We start from the raw sequence: 25,085 nt of genomic DNA, 5'->3' as shown, positions 1-25,085 counted from the left end.
TAATTAACCTGTGCCCCATGAGTGTGTCTGTGTGCGGGAGAGACCGGGAACAGAACTGCCCCCTGTGAACTGACCAGAGAAGCACATTACTTATGAAGGCCTTTACAGAATGCAATCATAAAAGTTGCATACTGGTGGCATGGCAAATTATGATCTAACATTTCATGAAATTACATGCTTTTAAAAAATGAACTGATCGGAAAAACACTGATTTTACATTATAGTTGAAAATTTGTTTTCTGAGTTTACTTTATCTACATACCTTACACAACAACGATATGCATAACTCTTAGAGAATAGTGTAAAAACTAAATATACTTTATTTTAACTGTAATCTGAGAAACCCAAAGTGCATGAAGTATTGTGTACAATATTGTAAAAACTGGAAAAGGCTGCAAGAACCATCTTTCCTGTTTTGTAAGCTTTTTTTAATGTATCATAAAGTAAAGATGAAGATTCAGTGGTCCAAAAAGGATATATTAACAACTATTCAGGGCAATACTTAGTTTGTAGGTTTATGACAGTTTCCTGTTTGTTTATGCTAAGGTTATATAGGACTGAATATCTTGTCTTAAATATGACTGATAAAGCATGGCTGTTTCATTTGATTAAAAACGGATTATTTTAGATGTGTGAGCAGTAGGTGGCGCTGCTTACCCATGCTTATAAAATGTCCCTTCAAATTCCTGCTGAACTAACAATACAATACTGGCTATTTATTTTCATTCCAATTCAAAACAACATTTGGTCAATTAAGAAATATTGCCATGGCCTCTATTGCAAAATGACTTTCTAATGTTTGTTGTTGGTTTCATAATTAGTATAGGCTACTTGTTTCAAATGGCATGTTTGACATGTTTGTAAGCAATTGAAGATTTTTGAGCATTTGACATTTGAGCATTTAACCTGGCACACTTTATAATATATTTTTATTAAAAAAAATTATACCATTTTAAATAGTTTTTTTATTGTTATTTTAGTTTTTAATATTACTATTATTATGCTCCAAAACAGTGTATTTATTTCATTTGCGTTTTAACTATAAAACTCTCGAATCATTGCAGGGTGCGAATTATAGGGTGTGCTGGTTGTAATAAAAAAAGTGCATTTTTACATTTATATAGTTTATATGCGTTTTAAAACAACTTTTTTTCAGTAACCACATAAGTTAGATTAATGTTGTCGTTATTATTTATTATATATTTGCACATATAAATAAAAATATATACGTACATAAATATATAGTTGATATTTAGTTCAATACCATCATTGTTGCGTGAGACTTCTTACAGAACAACACTGATAGAATTTCCTAAAGTTATTAATATCGAAATCGACTATTAATAATGAAAACTTGCGCTCAAGTCGGTCGTTGTAGTTTAGTTTAGCATGTGGTACACTCCCACATGTCAGTCAGTAGATCTCGGACGTGCTATTCGCTGAGAGGCGCGGAGGAGGCGTGGCCAGTCTACCCAGAGACAGATGTGTGCGCTCCTCTGGAGTGAGAGCAGCGCAGAGATCAGTCCTCCAACAGCCTGATCTACTGTCAGCCTGCGCTTCACACAAGTCCATATGCATGGGAAAATGCGCCTGTGCTGGGATGCTGTGAAATCTAAAGCAATGCACATGGATTCAGCACATCACAGAGCATAAGAAAGAACGGGATAATCCACTGCTGGACATTTCAGATTGGACCATCTGTTATTCATATTCCACTGTGGAAGATGGATAGATTTCTGCATGGTACTAGTCGCTGAGACTGGACTTCAGAAGGGCTACTGAACTGACCAGAGATTGATTTTTGGATCTTCTGGTTGTGGATGTAACAGGGAGCACAGTTATTTCAACAGTCCCTTTGTATCAGGCTTTATCATGACCTCTCTAACAGGGAATAAAGACAGATCTGGGACCAGGAGTAGAAAATATGGGGTAAGATTTATTAAATTGATATTTATTAGCTATAGCTATTTTAAGTAAAGGTATGCGCATATTCAGGGAAATAAATTATCTTTAAATGAGGAAAAGCGACAATCTATTTCAATATGAAACTCAGTATGCAAATTAATAAACCACTTTGCACACTTTTTTCACATTTACCATATCTGTAACCCAGACATTAATGTTTCAATCACTGCTTTTCATCCTCAACTATCATTTCTTGCAGATGACCGATTCATCCCCTACGAAGTCAGCATCATTCTCTCCTGAAACCTGGTACCGAAAAGCTTATGAGGAGTCCCGTAGCGCCAGTCGCCCGGTCCCTGAAGGTGCGGGCTCCATGCCTGGGTCCTCTGGAACCCCTTCCCCCGGATCAGGAATATCATCCCCGGGCTCTTTCTCCGGCTCACCTGTTACGATATCTCCTGGAATCAGCACCGGTTCGCCCGGTTCCTTAGGCGGATCTCCAGGGTTCGGCACTGGTTCTCCTGCCTCAGGTAGCGGGAGCTCACCTGGTTCTGATCGGGGCATCTGGTGCGAGAACTGCAACGCTCGGCTGGTGGAGCTGAAGAGGCAGGCATTAAAACTACTCATTCCCGGACCCTACTCTAGCAAGGTAGGCTGATAGATACTAAGTCGCATAAGCATATTCTGAAATAATTTTTTTTTTACATGGTAATGCGTCACGCAGATACAAATGACATCGGATAGCCATGCTGAAGTGTGATATATGAGCTCCAGTGTTGCAGTGCGTAATTTTGGACAAGAAATCTTGGAGTAGCTAACCAAGAAATGCACAACGTTTCAAACAAGAATTAAATTAGATTTTTTTCGTGCACTGCAATTTATCGATTAATTCCCTTCTATCATAGTTGCTCTCACTTCCCGCTATAGTAAAACATATCGCACCTTACAAAATAAAGACTAAAATAGGTAAAGAGGAAGAAAAAATAGCAATTTTGCATTAAACTGTTTGACAACACACAGAAGTGCTGCACGTGAGGGGCGGAGTGCTGGACCCAAGCGACTGCAGCGTGTTGCAGATCCACTATCGCTATTATCCCAGTACGCTTCCAGGAGTCTGAGATCATGTTCTAACTGGCCAAAGGGGGCGAAATTAATTGCTGACTAACAGCTTCCTTTGGTTTAAGAAGAATGTAAAGTGAAACACATTGTGTAAAGAAACACGTCATACCATGATGTGGCTTTGGTGGCGAGCATGAGCGCTCAGAGAAGCGCATTTATGATTAATGATCCCTTATGATTAGTTTTTCGGTTTTGGCTTGGAGCACCTGGTAGTAGGCCACTGCACCAGAACTTGGTGTGGATTCCACAAGAGCTCAAATCATAAACACAAAGTATATATGTAAATATGCAGTGCGTAATTGGATGCATGTGTGTGTAGCTAAATATCAAGTTTCGTCGTGGGCTCATTTCATTTTCAGAACAGGGGGCGCTGTGCTTTCACAAACAATGTGATATGGATCCCTTCAGTATCAGTACAGCATTTCATACCATGCTATCATTTCTATGCATTGCTATACTATATAGCTCCTCTGCTTGTGTTAAAATGTTATGAACTGTAACGTGATCACAGTTGCAATGCTTTAAATTAAAGGAACACAAACATATGGCATCTATTATGTTCTTCATTTCAATAATTACACCGTTTATCCTTTCAAAAAAAAAAAAAAAAATTGGCCCTCAGTAGTCCAAAACATCACATCTGCATTTAGATCTCCTTATCATGGGCTGTGTCTAAGTTGATATCATAAACCTCTGTGTGTGTATTAATATAATTATTATTACAAAAAGTTGCATTTTGCTGTTTTTAAAGAACACTATTGATCTGGTGTGGCCGTGGCTCGTGTTTCAGACCTGCTGTTGGTCTCCAGATTTTATGGCCAGTTCTGCCAGCTGCAAGTGACCTGGAGGTGCCCATTAAAATGAGCTGGAGGAGGAGGGGCTGATGGGAAGGAGAGGGGATCACTGAAGAGCAGGGTGGCCATGAGAGCGCTCTTTAAGCCGGAGGCAATTTTAAAGGAGACGTTACTGAGTGTTTGGGCTTTTCTCTGCAGGATCTTCACCCACATGGTGATTAGTGAGCAGTGTTGTGAACTGAAGGGTAAAGCCTCATTCTGATATATGATCCATCTGGAGATCTTGCAGTATGCTGTGTTCCATTGCACTCTGGAAGTAAAATTTTCTAAAAATCCTTCTAAAAAAAGTGCAATAGAGTAGAGGGAAGTGATGAACACTGACTTATACAACTCAAATGAAACTCAAAGTTCCTACATTGTTTGTTTAGCAAATATTTGCAGAGTCAAGTGTTTAAAACATGCTAAATGATGCTCTGTTGATGATCTTATACATGCAGAATAAATGTTAGCATCACTCTTAAACGTAAAGGTTTTTTATTGGCATCTATATGGTTCCATGAAGAACCTTTAACAGTCATGGAAGTTTTCCATTGCACAAAAAACACAGTGATACCATTGAAGAACCATTTTGGGTTCCCCAAAGAACCTTCAGCCATAGATGCCAATCAAGAACCTTTATTTTTAAGTGTGAAAATTCTTTATTATGTAAAAAGAAGATTTTAATCTTCTTGTGGCTTTTTCCACAATTAAGAACCTTCAATCTTAAAAATAAAGGCTCTTTATTATGGAAAAAGATCCTTCATTTTTTTTAAAACATTCTTTCCCTTAAAAAATGGTTCTTTTAAGAACTGTTCACTGAAAGGTTCTTTTGGTGCCCAAAATGATTCTTCTATTGCCATTTGAAATAGGAATATCCCACATCCAACTGTAAATGGAATGCAGAATACTGGAACAGTAGTAGCCTATCGCTCACCGAACTTGTGCTGTGGGACTTGCCGCGTTGTGAACGTCCCCTGGGGTTCGTCTTTAGATTACACCCGCTGAACAGTAGCATGTTCATTTCAATCCCATGCACACACAGCTCCTGTTTCCAACAGAGCACTGTTGCCACGGCAGCAACACGTTATGGGTGTGAGCTTCATACATATTTCACGTTTAATGCTCATTTTATGCCTCTCAGGTGAGCAAGGCATTATCATATAAAGAGGTCGCTTTTTCACTACGGACTGATAGGAATAAACGGAAAGGGGTTGCTGACGTCGGCTCAATTCAGTCGGCATTCTACTGTTAATGGCACTCCCTCCTGTTTAGCGGCAGGCTTTGTCTCGATGCCAGGGTGTAATGGTGTCACTAGGGCAGAGATGAATACAGCTCAGCGATGGGAGAACTGAACATGAATGTCTCTGTAGGATTTGGTGTGCTCGTTTGGGGAGCACAGATTACGTCTTGTTGGAAATGACTGTGAATAATATATTGCGGCTTTAAAGACTGTGACCTGATAGCTTCTTATAACAATAGAGGATTGTTGACAGTCAATGTAAGTCAAAGCTGTTTATAGGTTGAAACTGTTTGGATTCACAACAACATGGTCCAATTTAAAATTAAAGTTTCTCTCTACTTAAACTTATTGCAGTTTATGAGACAAAACTGATATATTAACGTGATCTCTATTGGTACGCCTGCTGCTGAATGTCAACCTGAAGATGTTGGGGAATATTTTCGAGATTTGTGTATGTATGTGTAATACAACACTTTCTCAGGTAATAATTACATCATTATGATGCAGAAAAGCATCCATGACCCATAAACACAACTCTCACAGTGCCAAATGCAGCAGATGTTTAAACCCACTGTAGGTTTTGCGGAGTGGGTGGTTTGTTTTTTAGTGGAACTGAAAACTGTATTTCAAGAGTCCAGTCAGGTTGCTTGTGTACCCCCGTAATCACTGCCAGCATTTCCTCCAAAGCATGAAGGCCTGTAATCCACCCCAGAACCAAGTCAGAGAAAACACCAGGTTCTCCCCCTTGAACATGGGCAATCGATCTCACAGGGATTAGCTGGACCGAGCCGGATCGAAGGTCTCCATGATCAAAGCAGAACTGCCTTGAAGAAGAATACCGCCTGGTTCGGTAGAGCCGTGATTATTAGGCTGTGATCAGCAGTGCTGCTTCACATTAGTCACTTATGGCTTTGCCATTGTGTGGAAATAGAATGAAAGATTTCGACAGACTTGTGAAATGCATCTCTGGAGACTGGATGGTTTGATGTGTTGAATGTGTAGGTTTCAGCCTATAGCTGCAGTTCTGAGTATGGATTTTGTGCTCACAAGGAAAGTATTGCGAGTATGCACAGTTTTCTCAACTCTTACCTAGGAAAACACACTAAATACCTTTGAAGAATTTTGCAATGCAAGTATTAACTTGAAGAAAAATTGCATGCTGTTCGTTCATTGTGTCCAACTGAATGCATTTTGCTTTTTTTTGTTTTTGGATAGTGGCCTTTTAAACATTGAATTGCCACTTTATTTTTTTTGAAGCTTTCTGGATGTGGTTATTTACTATGACATTTTTGACTAAATGCCATGGCATGTCCTTTGTGCTCAGCTGATTTATACAGGATGACGGAAACTCAGTCAGTATGAAAATTAAAGTTCCTATCACAGATTAAACTTGAACACAAAACAATTTCTAGGACATAAAAGTCAGGGTTTGTGAACTCCTGGAGGTCACTGCAGTGTGTTTGTTTGCCAGTAGCTAATAATTAATTAAATCATCAGAATGTAAAATTAAAAACAAAACGTTAATTTTTACAGACATTTGTTAACTGTAAAACACAACAAAATAAAGTGCAAAATTCAAAATACAGGTAAAACACCTGTACAAAAATCAAATACCTATTATTACAGAATTATTCTATGCATATATAGAATACTTTAACACTGTAATTTTTGTTGCACCTATACAGGGTTTATGAACACATGTGCTCAACCTCATTTGTAAACAGTAGTGGTAAACCATATGTAAAGTATCTCTCATTAGCAGTGCTAGGCAGCATGAACTCCACTTTACCCTTGTTGTCATACACCGCTGTGATCTCTCATGCGGTCACTGGTTTTACACACATGTGGAGAGGGCCATTCGTTCTGCTTTTAACCTGAGAACAGGCCTCTGCTCCCCTACTGACCAACTCTTTTTTTTTTTTTTAATTGCCCCACCACACAACAACAGGGCTATTTCCCCCATGGAGGCAGTTGATGTTGCCTGGGATCACTGCTTTGAAGATTTGAAGCAATCCTCCATCCTGGGCTCCAAAAAACACTCTTGATAAAAACACTAGATAAACACTAGATTGGAAAATAATATAAAATACAGCAAACTGAGAAAAATGAGAAAAACTGGGAATGTTAGCTCAATCCACTTAATAGACACCATTCAAACTTTAATAAATGAAGTCTTTAATAATCATAAATATTATACATTTATTATAATATAATCATATTAAATAAATAGTATTTTTTTTATGTAATCATTTTTTTATTTAAGATTCAGTTTAGAAAATCTTCCATCGGCTCAACATTACACTAACTGTATTTGCACAATGAATTGTGATTGGTCTATTTTATGTTGATCTATTTATCCATCTATTTTGCACGTTTCTATTTAACTTCTGTCTCTTCCTGTATTAATTTGGTTTACAAAATAATTTGCCTTAAAAACCTGCTGTTTTTTCCATTCAAAAAATGTATATCTTGTTTTGTATTATTTTTCCCTTGTCCATTGGTCTAAAAAAAGACATGGTCTTCTCCATTGGTAATAAACAGAGAAGCCTTTCTTTGAATTATTAATTGGCCTCTAGCCTATGCTTTAGCCTTTTTTTTTACTGAAAAAGACTAAAACCCCCATAAAGAATGTACACTAGATCGTTATGCGTCCAGCTTTTAACAGGTACTTATTAGTTTGTTTGTTTTTTGACATGGCATGTAATCAGCTGAATGAATTTACATAGAGAGAGGGGTTAGACGGAGGGGCTCCATCGTTTGGTTGAGTTCAAGGGAAACGCACACCTTTTGACAGAGAGAGATGGGGAAAAGAAAACAGATGGAGTCATTCATTCTAAAATGCCATGTTTTACGAGAGGTTTAAGTGCATTCCTCTGCAAAATCAACAAGGTTAAGAGGATGAGTGAGACCCATGTAGCACAGCCCGAGAGAAAAGCTGGGTTAATTGTGCTGTGAATGACGAGGACATCGTAAAGCTCAGGAGGACAGGAAGAGACAACCAAAGATGGTGTTAGATCAGAAGAGATACATTTTTACTGGAGCTTTCTTTTGTTTCTGACATTCCAGCTGATCTAATGGTGACCAGTTGGATTAGGGGTTTTGTCTCATAGAAAACAGATAAAAACAACCTTTCCAATAAATTACTAATGACTAATACTACATTTTCAGATATATATTTTAGATATAGTTTTAATTTTATTATGAATTATATTCACACTGTTTTTATTTGCCCTTAATGGTTTTTGACATGTGATATTACACTTTGTTGGAGGCCATACATGCAGGAGAGGCACAGAGTGACTCGTTATTATGAATAAAGAACTGAATTAACCTCCGGATGAGCTGTAGCATGTGTCCAAATTATGATGTAGCGCAGTGCTTTGTGTGATGTCAGGACAATGTCACCTTGCCCAATCCATCTCTATCGTATGCACCAGTGGACCAGTACCTGCCAACACACACAGTCAGGTTCATCACACACACATATACACTGAAAATTGAGTGCCTTTGCACCTTTCCTTGGTAAAAACCTTTAAATTCTGCTGTAACATTATAATTTTATATGATTTTATATAGATATGTGTCTCACTGGCTATGTTTACACCATGGTTGTATCTGTTCCAAATCCGCTTTGAGCAATATGTGCAGATATACACACACACACCGGGGATCAAAAGTTTGGAATAAATAAGATTTGTAATGTTTTTGAAAGAAGTCTCTTATAGGCTTACCAAGGCTGCATTTATTTGATCAAAAAAGTAAAAAACAGTAATATTGTTAAATATTACAATTTAAAATAATGAACACAAGGATTTTCCATTTTAATATATTTTAAAATGTCATTTATTTATGTTATGGCAAAGCTGAATTTTCAGCAGCCATAATTTACTCCAGACTTCAGTGTACAGTCTTAAGCTGCTCAAGAAAAATGTATTCTTCTTAATAAATTCTTATGCAATATTATATCAATATATAAAAATGAAAATAAATATATTTATAAATTAAGTATTAAACAGAATGGCCCGGTTTCACAGACAGGGCTTAGACAAAGCCAGGATTAGGCCATTGTTCAATTAATATTTTTATTAACATGCCTTAGACAAAACATTACTGGTCAGGGGCAGACTGAGACAAAATTTCAGGCTGGGAAATCTCACACTTATCCAGGCCATCCCATAAACCCACAACAAAATTTGAAACCACGGACAACAATATTTTTTGTATGACCATCATCTTCATCACATAAAAAAGTTTAAATCCCTAGGCTGAGGCTGTGCTAGTCTCTTCGTTTTCCCTGACATCTCCCTGTCCCTTATGTGTATGTTTAATTTTTTTCACTAATTTTTTTCATCAACACATCTCCACCTTGTTGCAAAACAGCCACATAATCATAATTTGTTTGCACATAGTATACTTTTATTTTAGAAAAAAACAAGTATTACATTAGGACCATTTGTTATTGTTTTATCTTACCTATATGTCAAAATTGGTACAATAATAGCTGCATACTGAATATATCTTTATAGAAAAAATCTTAACACTGAACATGTTTTTGATTATCATGGGTCATTTTTTGTCCTATAAGGAAAATTAACCATGGTATTATTAGGCCTATGGTAAAAGTAAATGTTTTTTTTTTGGCAGACTGATTACCAATTGTATAACCAGAGTTTTACTACAAATACTATAAATATAAAACCATTGTTAATTTGTGGTTACCGTTGGTTTAACTACAGTAATTAATTTTCATTGTGTTGTTGTCTGCCTTAGCTCCCTCTAAACCTGTTATAAAACAATGTGAATATTTGTCTGCTAAATTCCTACTCTTTACAATAGTAATTATGTCCTTTTGGTAATTTTGCAGTAATTACCATTTGCTAGCAGTCTAATGTTTAACTAAGTAAACAAATACAAAACTACAATACAACAAAACTACAATAGTCTATTTACAGATGTAAATAAAAAGTATCAGCACTTGAAGTCCTGAACAGGACAGTTTTGCCTCTCTGCTCCACCTGGTCGCCTCCACTTCATTCAGTCTCGCATCCTTCTGGCGGATGTGCGATGCCAGACAAGACTAACCTATTCATGATTTATTATTTTAATTCATTTTTTAAAATTAATATTATTGAATGGCGAATTCGGAAATAATCACTTTTGTACATTCGGCAGGCAACAAAAACAACAGCAACAAAAAATGTAGGGCAGCGGGCCAAATTGGCTGCCAGGCCACCGGGAATTGTCCCGGTGCTCCCGATGGCCAGGCACTGGTATATTTTAAGATCAGTCTGTGCAAAGTTTCTTTAAATTAAAACAGCTCAGATTTACACTTTAGTCTGGGACTAGGTTTAAGCCTTGTCTGTGAAAGCGAGGGAATAAGTATTAAATTAAGCATTAAAGTTAAGCATTAAACAAAGTAAATTGAGTATTAAACTGAATGGTGCAAAGATATGTTTTTCTAAAATATATACATAATGGAAGAACATAAAACTCAAATTTTGTGACTGTTGTTTTGAACACTGATAGATAATTAATGCTACTGTATTGTTTTAAGACAAAATGACTTTCTTGTGTTGACATTTCCAGTTGAAACATATTTTCAAAATGTCCAATAGTTATATCACAGCTGAGAAGCATTGTTTTCTACTTGCTAATGCTAATTAGGGATATCAGGAAGAAATTATTTTTAATTTTATTGGATAGATGTACATATAGACTTGATGAACTGGATGTAAACGAGTATGAGGTGAGTCTTCATTGGTGGTTTTAATAAAACAGAAGGCAGCAAAAATGAGCTTTGTCAATGTTTAGGATTACACTATTAGAATATAGATGACCTCAGCTAATAGATTTGGACTCAAAGCCACTAAACTCCAGTTTTTAATTCCAATTATTCGTTGGTAATTTCCATTAAGTTACATTATGGTGGCAGACTGCTTTTAAGACCCGCCATACTCTTTCTCTCTGTATATCTAGCTTTTTTCTCGCTCTCGGTGTTTCCCCGTCCTATCTTTTCTCCTCTCAGGTTGAAGTAATTAGTCGCATGGTTTCTGAGCAGCACTACAGAGCACAGTAACCTTGAGCTGAGGGGAATGTGAGGGAAACGAGAGCGAGAACAGAGGCAGAGAACACTCTCAGACCTGGAGATTTGGGTCTGGGGTCTCAGAAGATGGATTACCTGCACAGCACAGAGCAATTTATCAATGTCAGAGAGGGAGAGAGAGGGAGAGAGAGGGAAATGGGGATGAGGAAAGAGTGAATGAAAGCAGAAAAATGGCTCATGGGAGGTCTGGCTCGATTCGAACCTAGATTCTTGATTTACTGCACATACTCTCCCAATACACGAAAACATCATTTAGTCACTGCACTACTAGGCTGCACTATTACTCAATGACAGTTTTCTATTGCGTTTTATAGGCCTGCTATATTGTGCCATACTTTACTGAACCTCCGTAGCCCCAATTTTGAACTCTGAAAGTCCAAATCTGCAGTTAATAATGGTATTCTGTGTGCCAGCTTGGGTAAATTCAGTTCAGTTTGTTAGAAGTGTCCAGTAATTTCAGTTTCCTTCGTTAAATGGCCAGAAATTCAATTCTCAGTCCAAATTTTAGCTCTGTCTGTCTGTCTGTCTGTCTGTCTATCTGTCTGTCTGTCTATCTGTCTGCCTGTCTGTCTGTCTGTCTGTCTATCTGTCTGTCTGTCTGTCTGTCTGTCTGTCTGTCTGTCGTCCTATCTGTCTGTCTGTCTGTCTGTCTGTCTGTCTGTCTGTCTGTCTGTCTGTCTGTCTGTCTATCTATCTATCTATCTATCTATCTATCTATCTATCTGTCTGTCTGTCGTTCTATCTGTCTGTCTGTCTGTCTGTCTGTCTGTCTGTCTGTCTGTCGTTCTATCTGTCTGTCTGTCTGTCTGTCTGTCTGTCTGTCTGTCTGTCTATCTATCTATCTATCTATCTATCTATCTGTCTGTCTGTCTGTCTGTCTGTCTGTCTGTCTGTCGGTCGGTCGGTCGGTCGGTCGGTCGGTCGGTCGGTCGGTCTGTCGGTCTGTCTGTCTGTCGGTCTGTCTGTCTATCCATCTGTCCATCTGTCCCTCTCTCTCTCTCTCTCTCTCTCTCTGTCTGTCTGTCTGTCTGTCTGTCTATTTTTCCATGTTTCTGATGAATTTATGAACAAAAGATAAATAATCATAGAATGATGTAAATCTGTTTTGGGGTGAACTACCTGTTTAAATAAGAATTGGAATGCCGATTAAATGAAAGACAAGGTGATTTAGCATTATAAAGGTTAACTGAAATTGTTTTCTAGTTTATTTTTGTTTCATAGCTGAGCGATCAAAGAATGACCCAATGGCAGCTTCTGTCCTTTACTCCTGAAATACCAACCTCTGTTGTGTTTATCTACAGTATCGCTGTGTTATTTTAAGGTAGCATATCCTCTGACTTCCCAAGTCAGCGCTGACAGCCGTAGGCTGAGGAGAAGGGTCACATATTTGTGTGTATCATTGTGTGTGTGTTTTGTTTTTAAGGAAACGGCTCATGTGTGAGTGCTCTGCATGCCAGTTTGTAATTTTAAACTGAATATGAAGAAAATAACGCCTACGGGCATAGAAATAGCGTAAGCCCTTGATGACAACATAATTGTGATTGAGTGTGTTATGTGTTGTGTTCATTTAGCAAATGTGCATGTAAATACAATCACTGCTGAGAGAGGCAAATAACTGTCAGTGATTTTCCACTATCCATATTTAAAGACAGCAAGAAATCAAAGATCCAATCAAATCTTGTTAGGTTTTCCACTGAGTATTCTGTTTCATACTATTATGGAAGTTAATATACATTATCGTATATATAATATTACAGAATTCATAAATACCATTCCATGCTTGCTTTATTATTCAGAAATTACTTCTTTTAATTTTGTTGTTGAATAAGGCGATAAGGCAAGGTGGATAATGTCCCCAATGTGTAATATGCTATATTCAGTATCCATACTATGATGTTGATTGCAAATTGATGCAAAAATCCCATTAGAAAAAAAAGCACATCATCATAGCAACAGGGCATATCAATTAAGATTGGCGTTTTCTTTCCATCAGTAAAGGATAGCTGTCTCCTGGTTGCTCTGTATGGATTGACTATTTACCAGCTGGTTTACTAAACTATATAAGCTCCGCTCCAGCAGAATATATTGTAGTGTCGCCGGTCAGGGTCAGAATCCTACAGTGGATGAGGCGGTTTGTGTTAAATAAGCATCAATTTGAGCTGTTGAGACTCAGTGTGGGTTGTGTATTAAACCGTGTGTTATCTCTAACTCTGCAGCTTGTCAGGTATAGAGTCATGAGAGAGAAAGACAGAGGAAAATCTCTTGGGCAGTGCTATTCCTGCCTGTTTACACAGGAAGGCAGCTGGGCCATGCAGATCATTTCAAATACTCCTAATAAAATACAGCTCAATAGCTGGGTCAATTCAAATCCACTGATCAGTGAAGGCAATGGAAAATGAAATAAATAACCTGCTCTGTGGGGTGATGTTTGACTGGCATCCTCTGTTCAAGCTTATAGTCTAATGTGTGGTTGGTACAACAATAGGCAATTTAAAACATGTTATAGAAATAACCCATAGAGCTCTGTTGATCTAATATGTGCATGAGAGCAGTGGTTGTGATATGTCAAGCAAGCGAACAGGGGACTGTATGACTACTAACACTGTTGGATATCAGACTGCAACTCCCAGGGGTTAATTTGCAGGGTCCGTTTATCATATTCTTCAGTCATTGTGATTGTATGGAGGAATGAACAACACATCCTCCCTACTGATCTCACAGTGGGAGTGTGGTTAGAGTCCTAATGAAACCCCACAATCTGTCCAATCAATCAAGGAGGTGACAGGCAGACAAGCCCCGCCCCCTCTTTCAGTTCCTTCTCTTTGTCCTCCATCTCTCTCTCTGTGTCAAAGTCGCTTACTAAAAACAGCCCAAAAAGAAAAAAAGAAAGACTAGCATTAGGTGGCTTTTTTATGGTGCCATCCACCCATCCATTGACTGTTTTTGAAAGTCTCTTTTGCTTGTTTTATTTGATTAAAAATAGTTAAAACAGTAATATTGTAAAATATTCTTTAAATTTAAAATAACTGTTTTCTATTTTAATATATATTTTAAAATCTAATTTATTTCTGTGTTGGCAAAGCTGAATTTTCAGCATCATTACTCCAGTGTCACATGATCCTTCAGAAATCATTCTAATATGCTGATTTGCTGCCCAAGAAATATTTATTATTATTATCAATGTTGAAAACAGTTGTGCTGCTTAATATCTGTCTGTCTGTCTATTTACTAAGGTTAGTATTTAGAATTTAATGAAACCACTGCATTTAGTATATGTAAATATAAAGTAACCAGTATAAATTTTGAGTAATGAATACATTTTAAGATTTCCAGCATTCGGTTACAATAGCCTCATTAAGTCACAGCGTAATGAAGCAGCGCGTTAGTGGTTGCTGCTATAAATAATGTCTAATGCCAAAAGTAGCTTTAATTTAGCCAATTATTGTCCTTGTTTATCTTGCTTGTTTTTTCTTTTTTTTTACTTTACTTAATTAGTTACAACATCCTCACAATTCCTTGTTACTTGTATACTGAAGTGAGTGGAATTGCATGTGCAAATTGATTCTGGCTGTGCTATTATAAACAGAGAAATGAGAGGTGAGTTTGTGTGTGGAATTAGTATGTTGAGCTGTGTTTCCCATCCAGAATCTTCCCTACCTGCCCATCATATGAAGCCTTGCTGTTCGGCCTGTCGATGCTGCATTTGCCATACAAACACAGATGCATTTAAAAGCTCTCAAGAGTAATTAATCGCTATAGCTGATGTATCGTTTCATGCCGCACATGCTTCTCATTTCTAAATGGAGATTGTTAATCACTCCAGGTGTCTGTTTGGCGCTCTCACCCCATCAGTGAGAACACTAGAGAGGAGATGATTGACCGTTAACAGTGTCTAGTGAAAACACATTCATCACTGAGCTCATATTGACCCTTTCTACTCAGCGCAAAAACGAAGGGATTGACAGGCTAGATTATGTCTTCTCCCAAACACTCCAGTGCTGATCCTTGTGTCAGTAAGTGATATTGTCTAAATCACTCATCTCTGCCCTGACATTGACCCCCGGCCCGCACAAACAAACATACGTCTTCGGCCTATTTGTAGAGGCCTGTTTTCATCAGAGGTCGCACTGCCGCATCAATCCAGTCGGGTCAGTGTCTATAAATGAGCATCTTCGCTGGGAAGTGCAGCACTCAGCTGAGATTCATTAATCTATTACGGCAAATTGTGTTAGGAAAGACAAGTCTGTCTCTTTTCAATCATGACCGAGTTAACTCAGACAACTAGAGGAGGGTTTGTCGGTGATAAGACTTCTTGTTGAGATTCAGTTGAGTTTATCTGTGTGTTGGTTAATTGATGGACAACCTCTGTTCCTGCCAATGAAGAACAGATCGTAGAGTGATCAGAAAGCACTTTGGAAAGCCAAGAATAGAGACAGTCTATAAATTGTGGCTGATCTGTGGATGAAGACCTCTGTTCTTGGTTTATCCAATTATCTTTAAATTGACTTCAGGCAAATTTACTGCCGTGACACCAAATGTGACCCCTCCGAGGCTCAGCAGGACACGCAGTTCAGCCAAATACAAAACCGCAAAGGAATTTAGCCTCAAAAACTTGGAGGTCTGTTGTTTATTTGCAGTCTGGTTAGAGTGATATGTCTGAGATTTGAGTGTCTATAGTCTGTTGCGTGTATCAATGAGAGTTCTCATTATCGCTATCGGTTTTAAATAGTTTTGCATTTTCTTGGATGTGCCAGCTTTGGGAAAACATCGGTATATCCTTAGTCCAAGACTCCAAACTCAAAATGCTGGCTGCCAAAAGTAGCTTTAATTTATCCATTTATTGTCCTTGTTTATCTTGCTTGTCCTTGTGTTTTTGGCTAGTGGAGACATTTGTGTTTTTGGAATAATGTGTGGCCAGTTCAGAAAGAGATTTTCTTTCTGCGAAGCTTTTCTAACCTGACTGTGAAGCACATAATGTCTTTTCTGTAAAAATGTCTCGTTGGTAAGTTGCTTTGGATAAAAGCATCCTCAAAAGGAGTAAATGTAACTTTAAATATAATAGCAAAATACAAATGAATAGGAAATCAATTATTACTAATAATTACTACTTGTTTATGTTCGGATAAAATCCCTAAATATCAGTGGTGTATAATATAATTTTTTTTATTCAATAAAGGGGATATAATACAAATTTGCTGTGTATTTCCATTTTTTTCCCCATTTTTTTTTTTGTAGAATACTTTTTTTTTTCTTGATTTGATTTAAGGCCAATTACATTTTTTTATATTTACTTTTTATTTTATGTCCATTTAGCAAAATATACATAAGTTACATATTCATTATTTAGTTTTTATTTAATTAAATATTATATATTATTTGATATAGATAGGATCCATCAGACAGATTTAAACAGTTTTTTTTTTGAACGATTAATCAAACATAAAAACATTAATAAAAAAAGAAAAGAGTCCTTTGTTTGTGAATCTGACTACACTGTTTGCACTCTCAACTGGTTTAAAGAAACTTTGTGAATCGTTTTACACAGGTTGCGCTGTATATAATTGCGTGTACACCCAGTGAGGATAACTCAATAGAAAGACATTATTTCACACTTCACAGTCTTTTTATCTGCGTAACATAAAAGGTGGTCGATTCAGTTACATGCATGCCTTTGTTCATGCACCACCTCTGAAAGCCAATGCAGGAAACACTGGAATAGATCGGTTTTAGGATTTTAAGAATCAGTATAAAGATTATTCAAATCAAGATTGCAATTATTAATCATCTAACTGTTTTTTTAACCAGCTCTGGTGTGTTTAATGGTATCTAGTATGCATTTTTGAGTGTAAGCACATTGAACACACTTATTACTGAACCGAAACTGAGCTGTGATTGTAATACTGGAGCCCCACCAGAGGCGAGTGTGTATTCTATAGTGTGCACTGATCTCATATACTGCACTGGTGCACCCTCAATGTGCAGCCAGCTGGAACTTATTACAGGACGATAAAAGCAGAACTCTATGACTAGCTCCATTTCCTGTGTCAGATCCCTGGGCTGCTGTGAGCTCTAATTTCCTATTCATCCCTCCTCTGAGGGGTGCAGGGCCAAAAAGAGCTGCTGGCCAAGCGTGGATTTATGGCAGTTTTCTGGCAATGAGATGCAGGTAGATAGCATTTGGTGGAAAGGAGACCTACGCGATTGTGATCTCAGTTTTTCTCTCTCTCCATCTAGCTCTCTCTCCTAATCTGGATTTTGAAAGCAAACGAACATCAGGGGTGCCGACATGGATTTGGTTTGAGATGCATCGTTTTTTGATGGCTTCTAAATCGGTGTCTCGTATGAGAGCGGAAAATTTACCTGATGCCGAGAAACATCTGCAGCCTGTCCAATCTTATTGTAGGATCTTTGGGATTTTTACCCTCGTGTAGCGTATAAATGACACACAATTTCTCTCCGTAGGATGCACGCTCAGCAATCTACATGTCAAGACTTCAAATGAGGCATGTGCTGTGTCCTCATGCATACATTAGCATTATCTGAATGCCAACCATTTTTCATTGATGCCGTGGGATTGAAAAAGGTTTGCTGCACCAGAAACCGTTTAAAAAACGGGCAGGTTGCACCAGTTGTGCTCAAAGGGCTAGTTCATCCAAAAATGAAAATTCTGTCATTAATTACTCACCCTCATGTCGTTCCAAATGTATAAGACCTTCGTTCATTTTCATAACACAAATTAAGATTTGTTTTTGATGAAATCAAGAGCTTTCTGACCCTGCATAGAGAGCAACACAACAGTGGTTCAACCACAATTTTATAAAGCTATTAGAATACTTTTTGTGCACAAAGAAAACAAAAACAATGAATTATTCATCAATTTCTCTTCTGTGACAGTCTTCTAACCCTTTAGTTATAACGTAACGTAGTTGCGATGTAAGTTGCACACTACCAAATATATTTGGGCTTGATCACTAAACTTAAATGAGATGCAATTCTACATATAAACGGAAACTTCCGTCCAGGAGTAATGGTTGGAGTAAAACAGCAGACTGATTGAATTGCACCAATAAGCTATTCGACAAACTTCAGTTCTTTATAAAATGTGATATTGATGATATTTACATATACACTCGTTTACATTGTAAGAGAGAGAACATTATGTGAATAAATGACTTTACTCTTCAACACGAACCCGATCTAAACAAAGCATGTGCATGTCAAATAAAATAAGTCATAATAAATAATAGAATTTCCTGTTTTTTGGTATCAATATTATTATTTGCAACACCCCTGGGTAGATATTTTGGGCATCCAAGACCAAGTCTACTTGTGTCAAAAACTGCTTGTGACATTCACATTTAAACATTTTTCAAATCAAAATCTGACATTGTCCAATAAATGTAGTTTTTTTGTGCTCAAATAGTTTAATGCACCATTAGCCAATGCACTTATGCAGTCAATACACTGAATGTTTCTATAATAACCAGAGCTTACAGCGGCACAATGACTTTACTAATTGGTGATTGGATCTTTAGTAGACAGGAATTTTTCCGTCATATTGTGTGTTGCATTTTCTCCCATTCATAAGAATATGAGTGCACCGGCTTGGTATATCTAACATCTTTGCTAGTAGCTGCTAAACCTCATATGTGGACTGGTGGAGCCCAACCCAGGAGACTTTTTTGCAGAATGAAGTTTATCATCTAGATACAACTGAATTTGGCTGCATCCAGCACAGTAATGAGGGGAAGAATGTGACATCACTGCTGAATAATGAGCTCAGGGCTCATGGAAATGACTAAAGATTTAAGAGTTTAGGATGTCTGTAGTGGCTGTAGTGGACCCAAATCGGTGAGTTAGATTGGCCAGGCATTAGTGAGCTAGCTAAGTGGAGTCTACGATTTCTTAATTTCTGTGCTTTCCCATGAGCGCTTAGGTGGAGATTTGTGGAAATGGCATGTAGCCTATTTATGTGCTCTTTGAGCTCTTTGAGGACCTCCGTGTCAGCAGGTAGATCCAGGCGGCAAAAACGAGGTGATTTTCTCGAAACCACAATCCTCTTTGCTAGGGCAGTTAGGTATGTGTAGGCTAACCAGAGGTAAAACCACACTTAAGTTGTATGCTGCAGTATAAAATTGTTCGCAAATCCCCTGGAGCAAACACCCACTCAGATAGTGAGGCTGCACATTATCAATAAATGATATGTTAATAGGGTCCTGAATGCTTGTTAAAGCTGCTGTAGGCAGTGTTTTGCTTACTTCCACTGCCTCTTATTCTTCAACCACATGCAGTTTCTCTAAAACAGGTTGAATGATTGACAGGCCGAGACACCCTTAAGATTTATGATTATATTGTTTAGATATGCTGATTTTAATGCTTAGTGCCTGTAGCTCTGTAAATGCATGTATGATTGAGCAATATATGCTAACAACATAGTAGTTATTTTGCATTAATTTCACTAATTATTTTGCATGACAATGTGCTGCAATTGCACCGTTTTTCAGTTCATAGGGCGTGAGGTGAAGCATTAAAGTTAATGTGCTAATTTGTGTGAGAGAAGTAATTTACACTCTTTAAATGATAGAATTTAATTTCCAGTGAAGCATGAACTATGACGTATCAGACAAACATTAATGAGAAGACATCAGATGACAGCAGTAAAACATTTTTGTTGTATATGTAAGTGTGTGGAAATTTAGTTTTAAGATTGATCATGAATTATTGGCCTGAAACTATTAAATAAATAAATAAATTGGTTATCTGTTTACTAAGATTTTGATTTAGGATTGATCATTTCATCCGGAGACCTTTGGACGGGTCTTGAGTGAGTTCATACAGAACTGATGAATGTTTGGCAGTGGAGGTGATTTGCTGTGGGATTAGAGAGCTGTGATTTCACTCTCATGTGAAACACAACCAGGAACAGAGCAAAATCTGAGCCAGTTACAAAGATCAGAGTGAAAATATGTTGTTATTTACTGCCACATGCCTCAGTAAATTTAGTTATCATTTTGAGCTGGACTGTAAAATGTCCTCAGTATTAATAATGTTTTTAGCAGATGTCAGTCAATAATTAAATTCACTGACATGTTTGTTTTTGTTTTTTGCTCATGGTTTATGGCTGTTGCAGATGATCAAAATGCACATGTCCTTCACCCTTCTGCTTATATTTAATTCAATTTGAAATAAAAGCTGTTCTTTTGAACTTTCTATTCACCAGTGAATCCTGAAAAAAAGAGACTGCAGCTTCAATTAAATTATTAAGAAGCACAACTGTTTTAAACATGAATAATCAATCAATCAATCAATCAATCAATTCAGCATTTTACAATGATTTCTGGAGGATCATGTGATCATATTATTTTCATAGTAGTCTATGTGATTGACACATTGCAGAATGACATCATGGATAACCTCTGTGTACCCTGCGGGAGGTGATGTTATATAAAAAAGTCATATATCTGATGGAACTGTCTAAGATGCTGTCTATGTAATCGCTTAAAGATGAAACAGACATGGAATTGTGTGTGGGCTGTGGGCTCAGTGTAGCATTACATCCACAATACGTTTGTAACAAATAAGTTCCATAAAAAATATGGCACAAAACCCAACACTTAATGAATCCAGTTCAGCTTTGGAAAACACTGGACATTTAAGAAAGTGGAAAATACTGATTTTTCCCTTGCTTTTGTGTTGACTCATTGGCATGCATCCATTTCTAATTTGTGTAAAAACAGGCTGCTCAATTTCAGTCGAGAACCATGTTGATTTTATGACTCTCTTGGCTGAATCAAAATTAAGGCAAAACAGATGTTTTATTATAACTTGGATAGGTATTGTTGCATCAGTAATAAGCCTCAAAAATACCTAGAAGTACTTATAGAATATGAGTGTAAATATATGTGTACTTTTAATATTTATTGCAAATGTATTGGTGTAGTGCATGTTTTGGGTCAGGATGTTCATGTTAAACTGGATCAGGTATGTTTGGATTGGGTTTTCATGCTGTGTGTGCTTTCAGACTTCACTTATCCATTCAGTTGAGTTTGAATTAAACTTTGACAGCTATTGACAGCACCTTTCTGCCTACACTGAACCTGCTGTCTGAAGCTCAAATGCATGCATACAAGACTGTAAGCATACTGTGTGCCCTTATCAATAGCCGGCTGTCTGTCCCTCCTCATCCACACGGTTGGCAGCAGTTTGGGTCCAAAGACACGAGTGGGTTCTGTGGGGGCAGATAGAGAGGTGGTCCCTGCAGAGACCTCTGGGTTTGTTGATGTAGGATAACTGTCAAGGCAAAGAGGTGGGTTAGGGATGTCAAACTAAACAGCTTCTTTGTGAGGTTTATGCATATGTTGTGTACAGTCAGAGGAAGGTGGAAATATAATGAATGACCAGTGAAACCTCAATATGAATGAAGCCACTCACAAAACAATCACCACATTAGCCAAAAGCAACATCAGGTAATATGTCGGTACAGCAAAAACTGACTTTGTCCTTACATCGCTTTCCAGGTTTTTACATGTTTATAGTTTACAGGATCTTGATGAAGGAAATAAATTTTTTAAGGGCTTTTATATGACTACAACCTATAAACTAGTAACGAGAGCTAGCCTTTGCTTTAGTTTCTTGTAGCATACATAAACATTGATTTTCTTCTGAAAATGCACTCACCTGAGGAAAGTTGACTGAACAGTGGTTGTTTTCAAGGAGTGTGGGGTTAATCTGGTCAGTTCTAAACAGTTTATCATTTATCATTTTATTATCATTTTATAATGCAATGACATCCACACCAGACTGAATTAGTTTGCACTCAGTGTTAAGTATTTTTATATAGTATTAATATTTTGAATTAGTATTTTATTTATTAATTTTAGTATTAGTTTTTTTTTGTGTTTAGATGTTTAGATGTATTTAGTTAAGTGAACTAAATTGACGTTTTTCATCTAACATTAATTTTATTAATAATTTAATTTCAGCTTTATTTCAATTGACAAAAATTATTTTTAATGGTTAAACATTTAGTTAATTATAACACTGGTATGTACCACATGATCAGTATAATTTAGTATCTGGAAATCTTCAAAATCATTCAAAACATTTCTCGCCGTCACATCTAACATTCCCCCGAAGGCAAACATAATGAGGGTTAAACACTAACTTTTAATTTAATCATCCTCTTTCATGAAAGGCTTACTGCATCCAAAAATTCTCTCATTTTCTCACCCCCATTTTGTTGCAAACATGTGTGACTTTCTTTCATCTGTAAAACACAAAAAGTTGTTTTTCCAGCACAACTGTGAAAGGGGCTTTTGTCTGACCAATATGTTGGTGTTGGCATGCTCAGATAGCGGGTGTATAAGCAGAATACCATTAGTCAGATGATGTCAAATGAATAAGCGAACCAGACCATGTTCCACAACAATGATTTGCACCACTGATATGTCTCCTGAATCCATTAGAAGATCTACAGCATTTTGTACAATGTCAGAGATGTGTGAAATCCAAAATGTCCTTCTGTTTGTTGTCAGCCTATGTACACTGTAAAAAAAAGAAAGTTGAGCCAACTTAATATTTTAAAGCAACCAGCTTTTTGCAGATTTTTGAGTTCTCTCAACTTATTTTTGTAGGAGATTCTCAACTTTTTGTTGTATAAACTTGAGAAAACATAAAGTCTTGAGAAAATAAAGTTGAGAAAACTCAAAAATCTGCTGAAGTTTGTGTCTTAAAATTTTAAGTTGGCTCAACTTTTTTCTTTTTTTTTTTTTTTTACAGTGTACAAGATCATTCTGTACCCATATTTTTGATTCCAACACAATATCAGGTGTGTTGAACTCTTTCTAGCTCACATCTAATGACTTTCATACACTCTTTAAAAGAAAGATTCTTCCATAAAGAACCTTTAACATCCATGGAACCTTTCCGTTGTGCAAAAGGTTCTTTAAATTGTTGGTGTAAATGTTCTTTACACTAAAAATTAATAATGGTTCTTTTAAGAACTGTTCTCTGGGAAACCCCAATTATTTTTTCTATGGCATTACTGTGAAACCCCCCTTTTGGAGTATTTATTTTCATGAGTGTAGACACAAAGAGGCAGTTTAAAAAGCAGGACAGTCTATCTTCTGTTCCTGCTATGTAGCTCATGACTTTTACCCCTTGTCCTCCATGTTTGTCCCATTGGGACGGCCCATATAGACGATGGTTAATTGATTCATTCAGGGCTTCTGCTAGCAGTATTAATGACTTCAATATTTTCATAACCAGCCTGATAATGGCTGCCGCTCTTTCTGGTTCCTGCTAATGAAATAAGGAATTGACTAGTGAACAGGAAACCAGAGGCTCTGGACGCAGGCCTAACTTTTGCTCATTTGCTTTGTCCTCTAAACGGGCGAATGTGGCTTGAGACTAGTCCTGTGGCAGTGAGTAAATGCTTCCAATTAGAACCTAATAACCATCCAGACTCTTTCGAAACTAATTCGACACTAAGGAATATGAGCCGTTTCTTCAGACTTGGATCCAGTTCCCATCGTGATGAATGGTGACTGTCCAATCAACACTTCTCCGAAGCTCTCATCTGAAGTGTGTTTAAAGCAGAGCGCTGGACCAGAGGGCTTCGGTCCATCTGGCAGTCTTAAGAGGCCTCTTTCACCCTCTCAGATGCGCTCTGTCTGTTTTTGGTTGAAGAATGAATGCCTGCATCCATTAGAGCGCTTTAGCTTTCATAGTTCTGTTTGTTCTCCCAATGTAATCTCAGTCTCCATGCATTTATAGAGAGAAGATAGGGTTCATTTAAAAAAATGTATGTAGTAGGTAATAATGTAAATACTGCAAAATGTTATAGATGTTGCACGGATGTGTCTTGAATGAATGCATAGCTCTCTTCCATATTCACTAACTAAAATCTGGTTCCTTTTGAAACCCTAATGGCAGTTACTAAGTGCTCACCTCTTCTACAACTATTTTTTAATATGATAACAACCTCAGTGACCCCAGTAATTTTTTTATTCTTCAGGCAAAGCTGTAATGCAAAATATTTTAAAAGAAAAAGACGTTTTCCACACGTGTACATGCTTTGTATAACTATATTTATCACTAAAATGGCTTCATAAATATTTATTCCGAATAAATATATAGTACATTCCACTTGTATGTATTCCCAAGCCCTCCATAATTCATATCAAATCTATAAACCACTCACTGCGATTGAATTTCATGATTTTCTTTGACATTAAACACCTATGTTTACTGATTATCACATTTTGGTTGGAATATGAGAATCAAATTCTCATATTAATAAGTGAAATGCCTGCAAGCAGCACTTTCCATTTAGATAAGCACAAGTATTGCTTAATTTTTCCCTGTAAGGCATTTATTGCATTGGTTTTCACCAAGCAAAATATGTTGTAAATGTGAGTCAGGCAGATTTTCGAACATCAGTCAGAGTTCAAAGAGGATTTGAGTTCACTTCTTTTTTTTTTTTTTACAGTTAAACTGAGTTAAAGAAGCACTTTTTGGTTATTTTTGGTGAAGTCTTGAAGTGACATGGCTTAGGATTTGGTATTTGGGTCTCCACCCTGAAAGAAGAAATATCTGCAGTGGCTTTGCACACTGTAAAAAAGTTTCAAAAAGTTGTTTCAACTTAAAATAATTTGTTACCCCCGCTGACTTAAAATTTTTAGTTTAGTCAACTTTAAATTTTAAGATAATCAATGTTAATTTAAGGGACAACTGGAATATTTTAGTTGACTAAACAAAACATTTTAAGTCAGCGGGGGTAACAAATTATTTTAAGATGAAACAACAATTTTCTTTTTTTTTTTTTTACAGTGATTACAGCAGTTAGCAGCCCCCAAATTCATTCGAGGAGTGCAGATATTTGCTC

The 25,085-nt window shown here is 37.1% G+C and overlaps 1 protein-coding gene across 2 annotated transcripts in view; it reads left to right on the top strand.

Moving 5' to 3' along the window:
* Window positions 1-1,503: 1,503 nt before the first annotated feature.
* LOC306886116 (kinesin-like protein KIF26B) overlaps window positions 1,504-25,085 on the top strand; it is a 103,212-nt gene continuing 79,630 nt past the window's right edge. The window contains exons 1-2 of one of the 2 annotated variants that reach the window (XM_079442998.1): window positions 1,504-1,929; window positions 2,165-2,554. In XM_079442998.1, the coding sequence (XP_079299124.1) occupies window positions 1,873-1,929; window positions 2,165-2,554 (447 nt within the window). In that variant the 5' untranslated portion in view covers window positions 1,504-1,872. The remainder of the gene's footprint in view (window positions 1,930-2,164; window positions 2,555-25,085) is intronic. The other variant, XM_079442999.1, reaches the window with a different exon arrangement.

Source organism: Barbus barbus, assembly GCF_936440315.1.
Source record: "Barbus barbus genome assembly, chromosome: 20".
NCBI classification, from domain to species: domain Eukaryota; kingdom Metazoa; phylum Chordata; class Actinopteri; order Cypriniformes; family Cyprinidae; genus Barbus; species Barbus barbus.
Note: the sequence above shows the minus strand (reverse complement) of the source record. Positions and strands in the feature narration are given on the sequence as shown.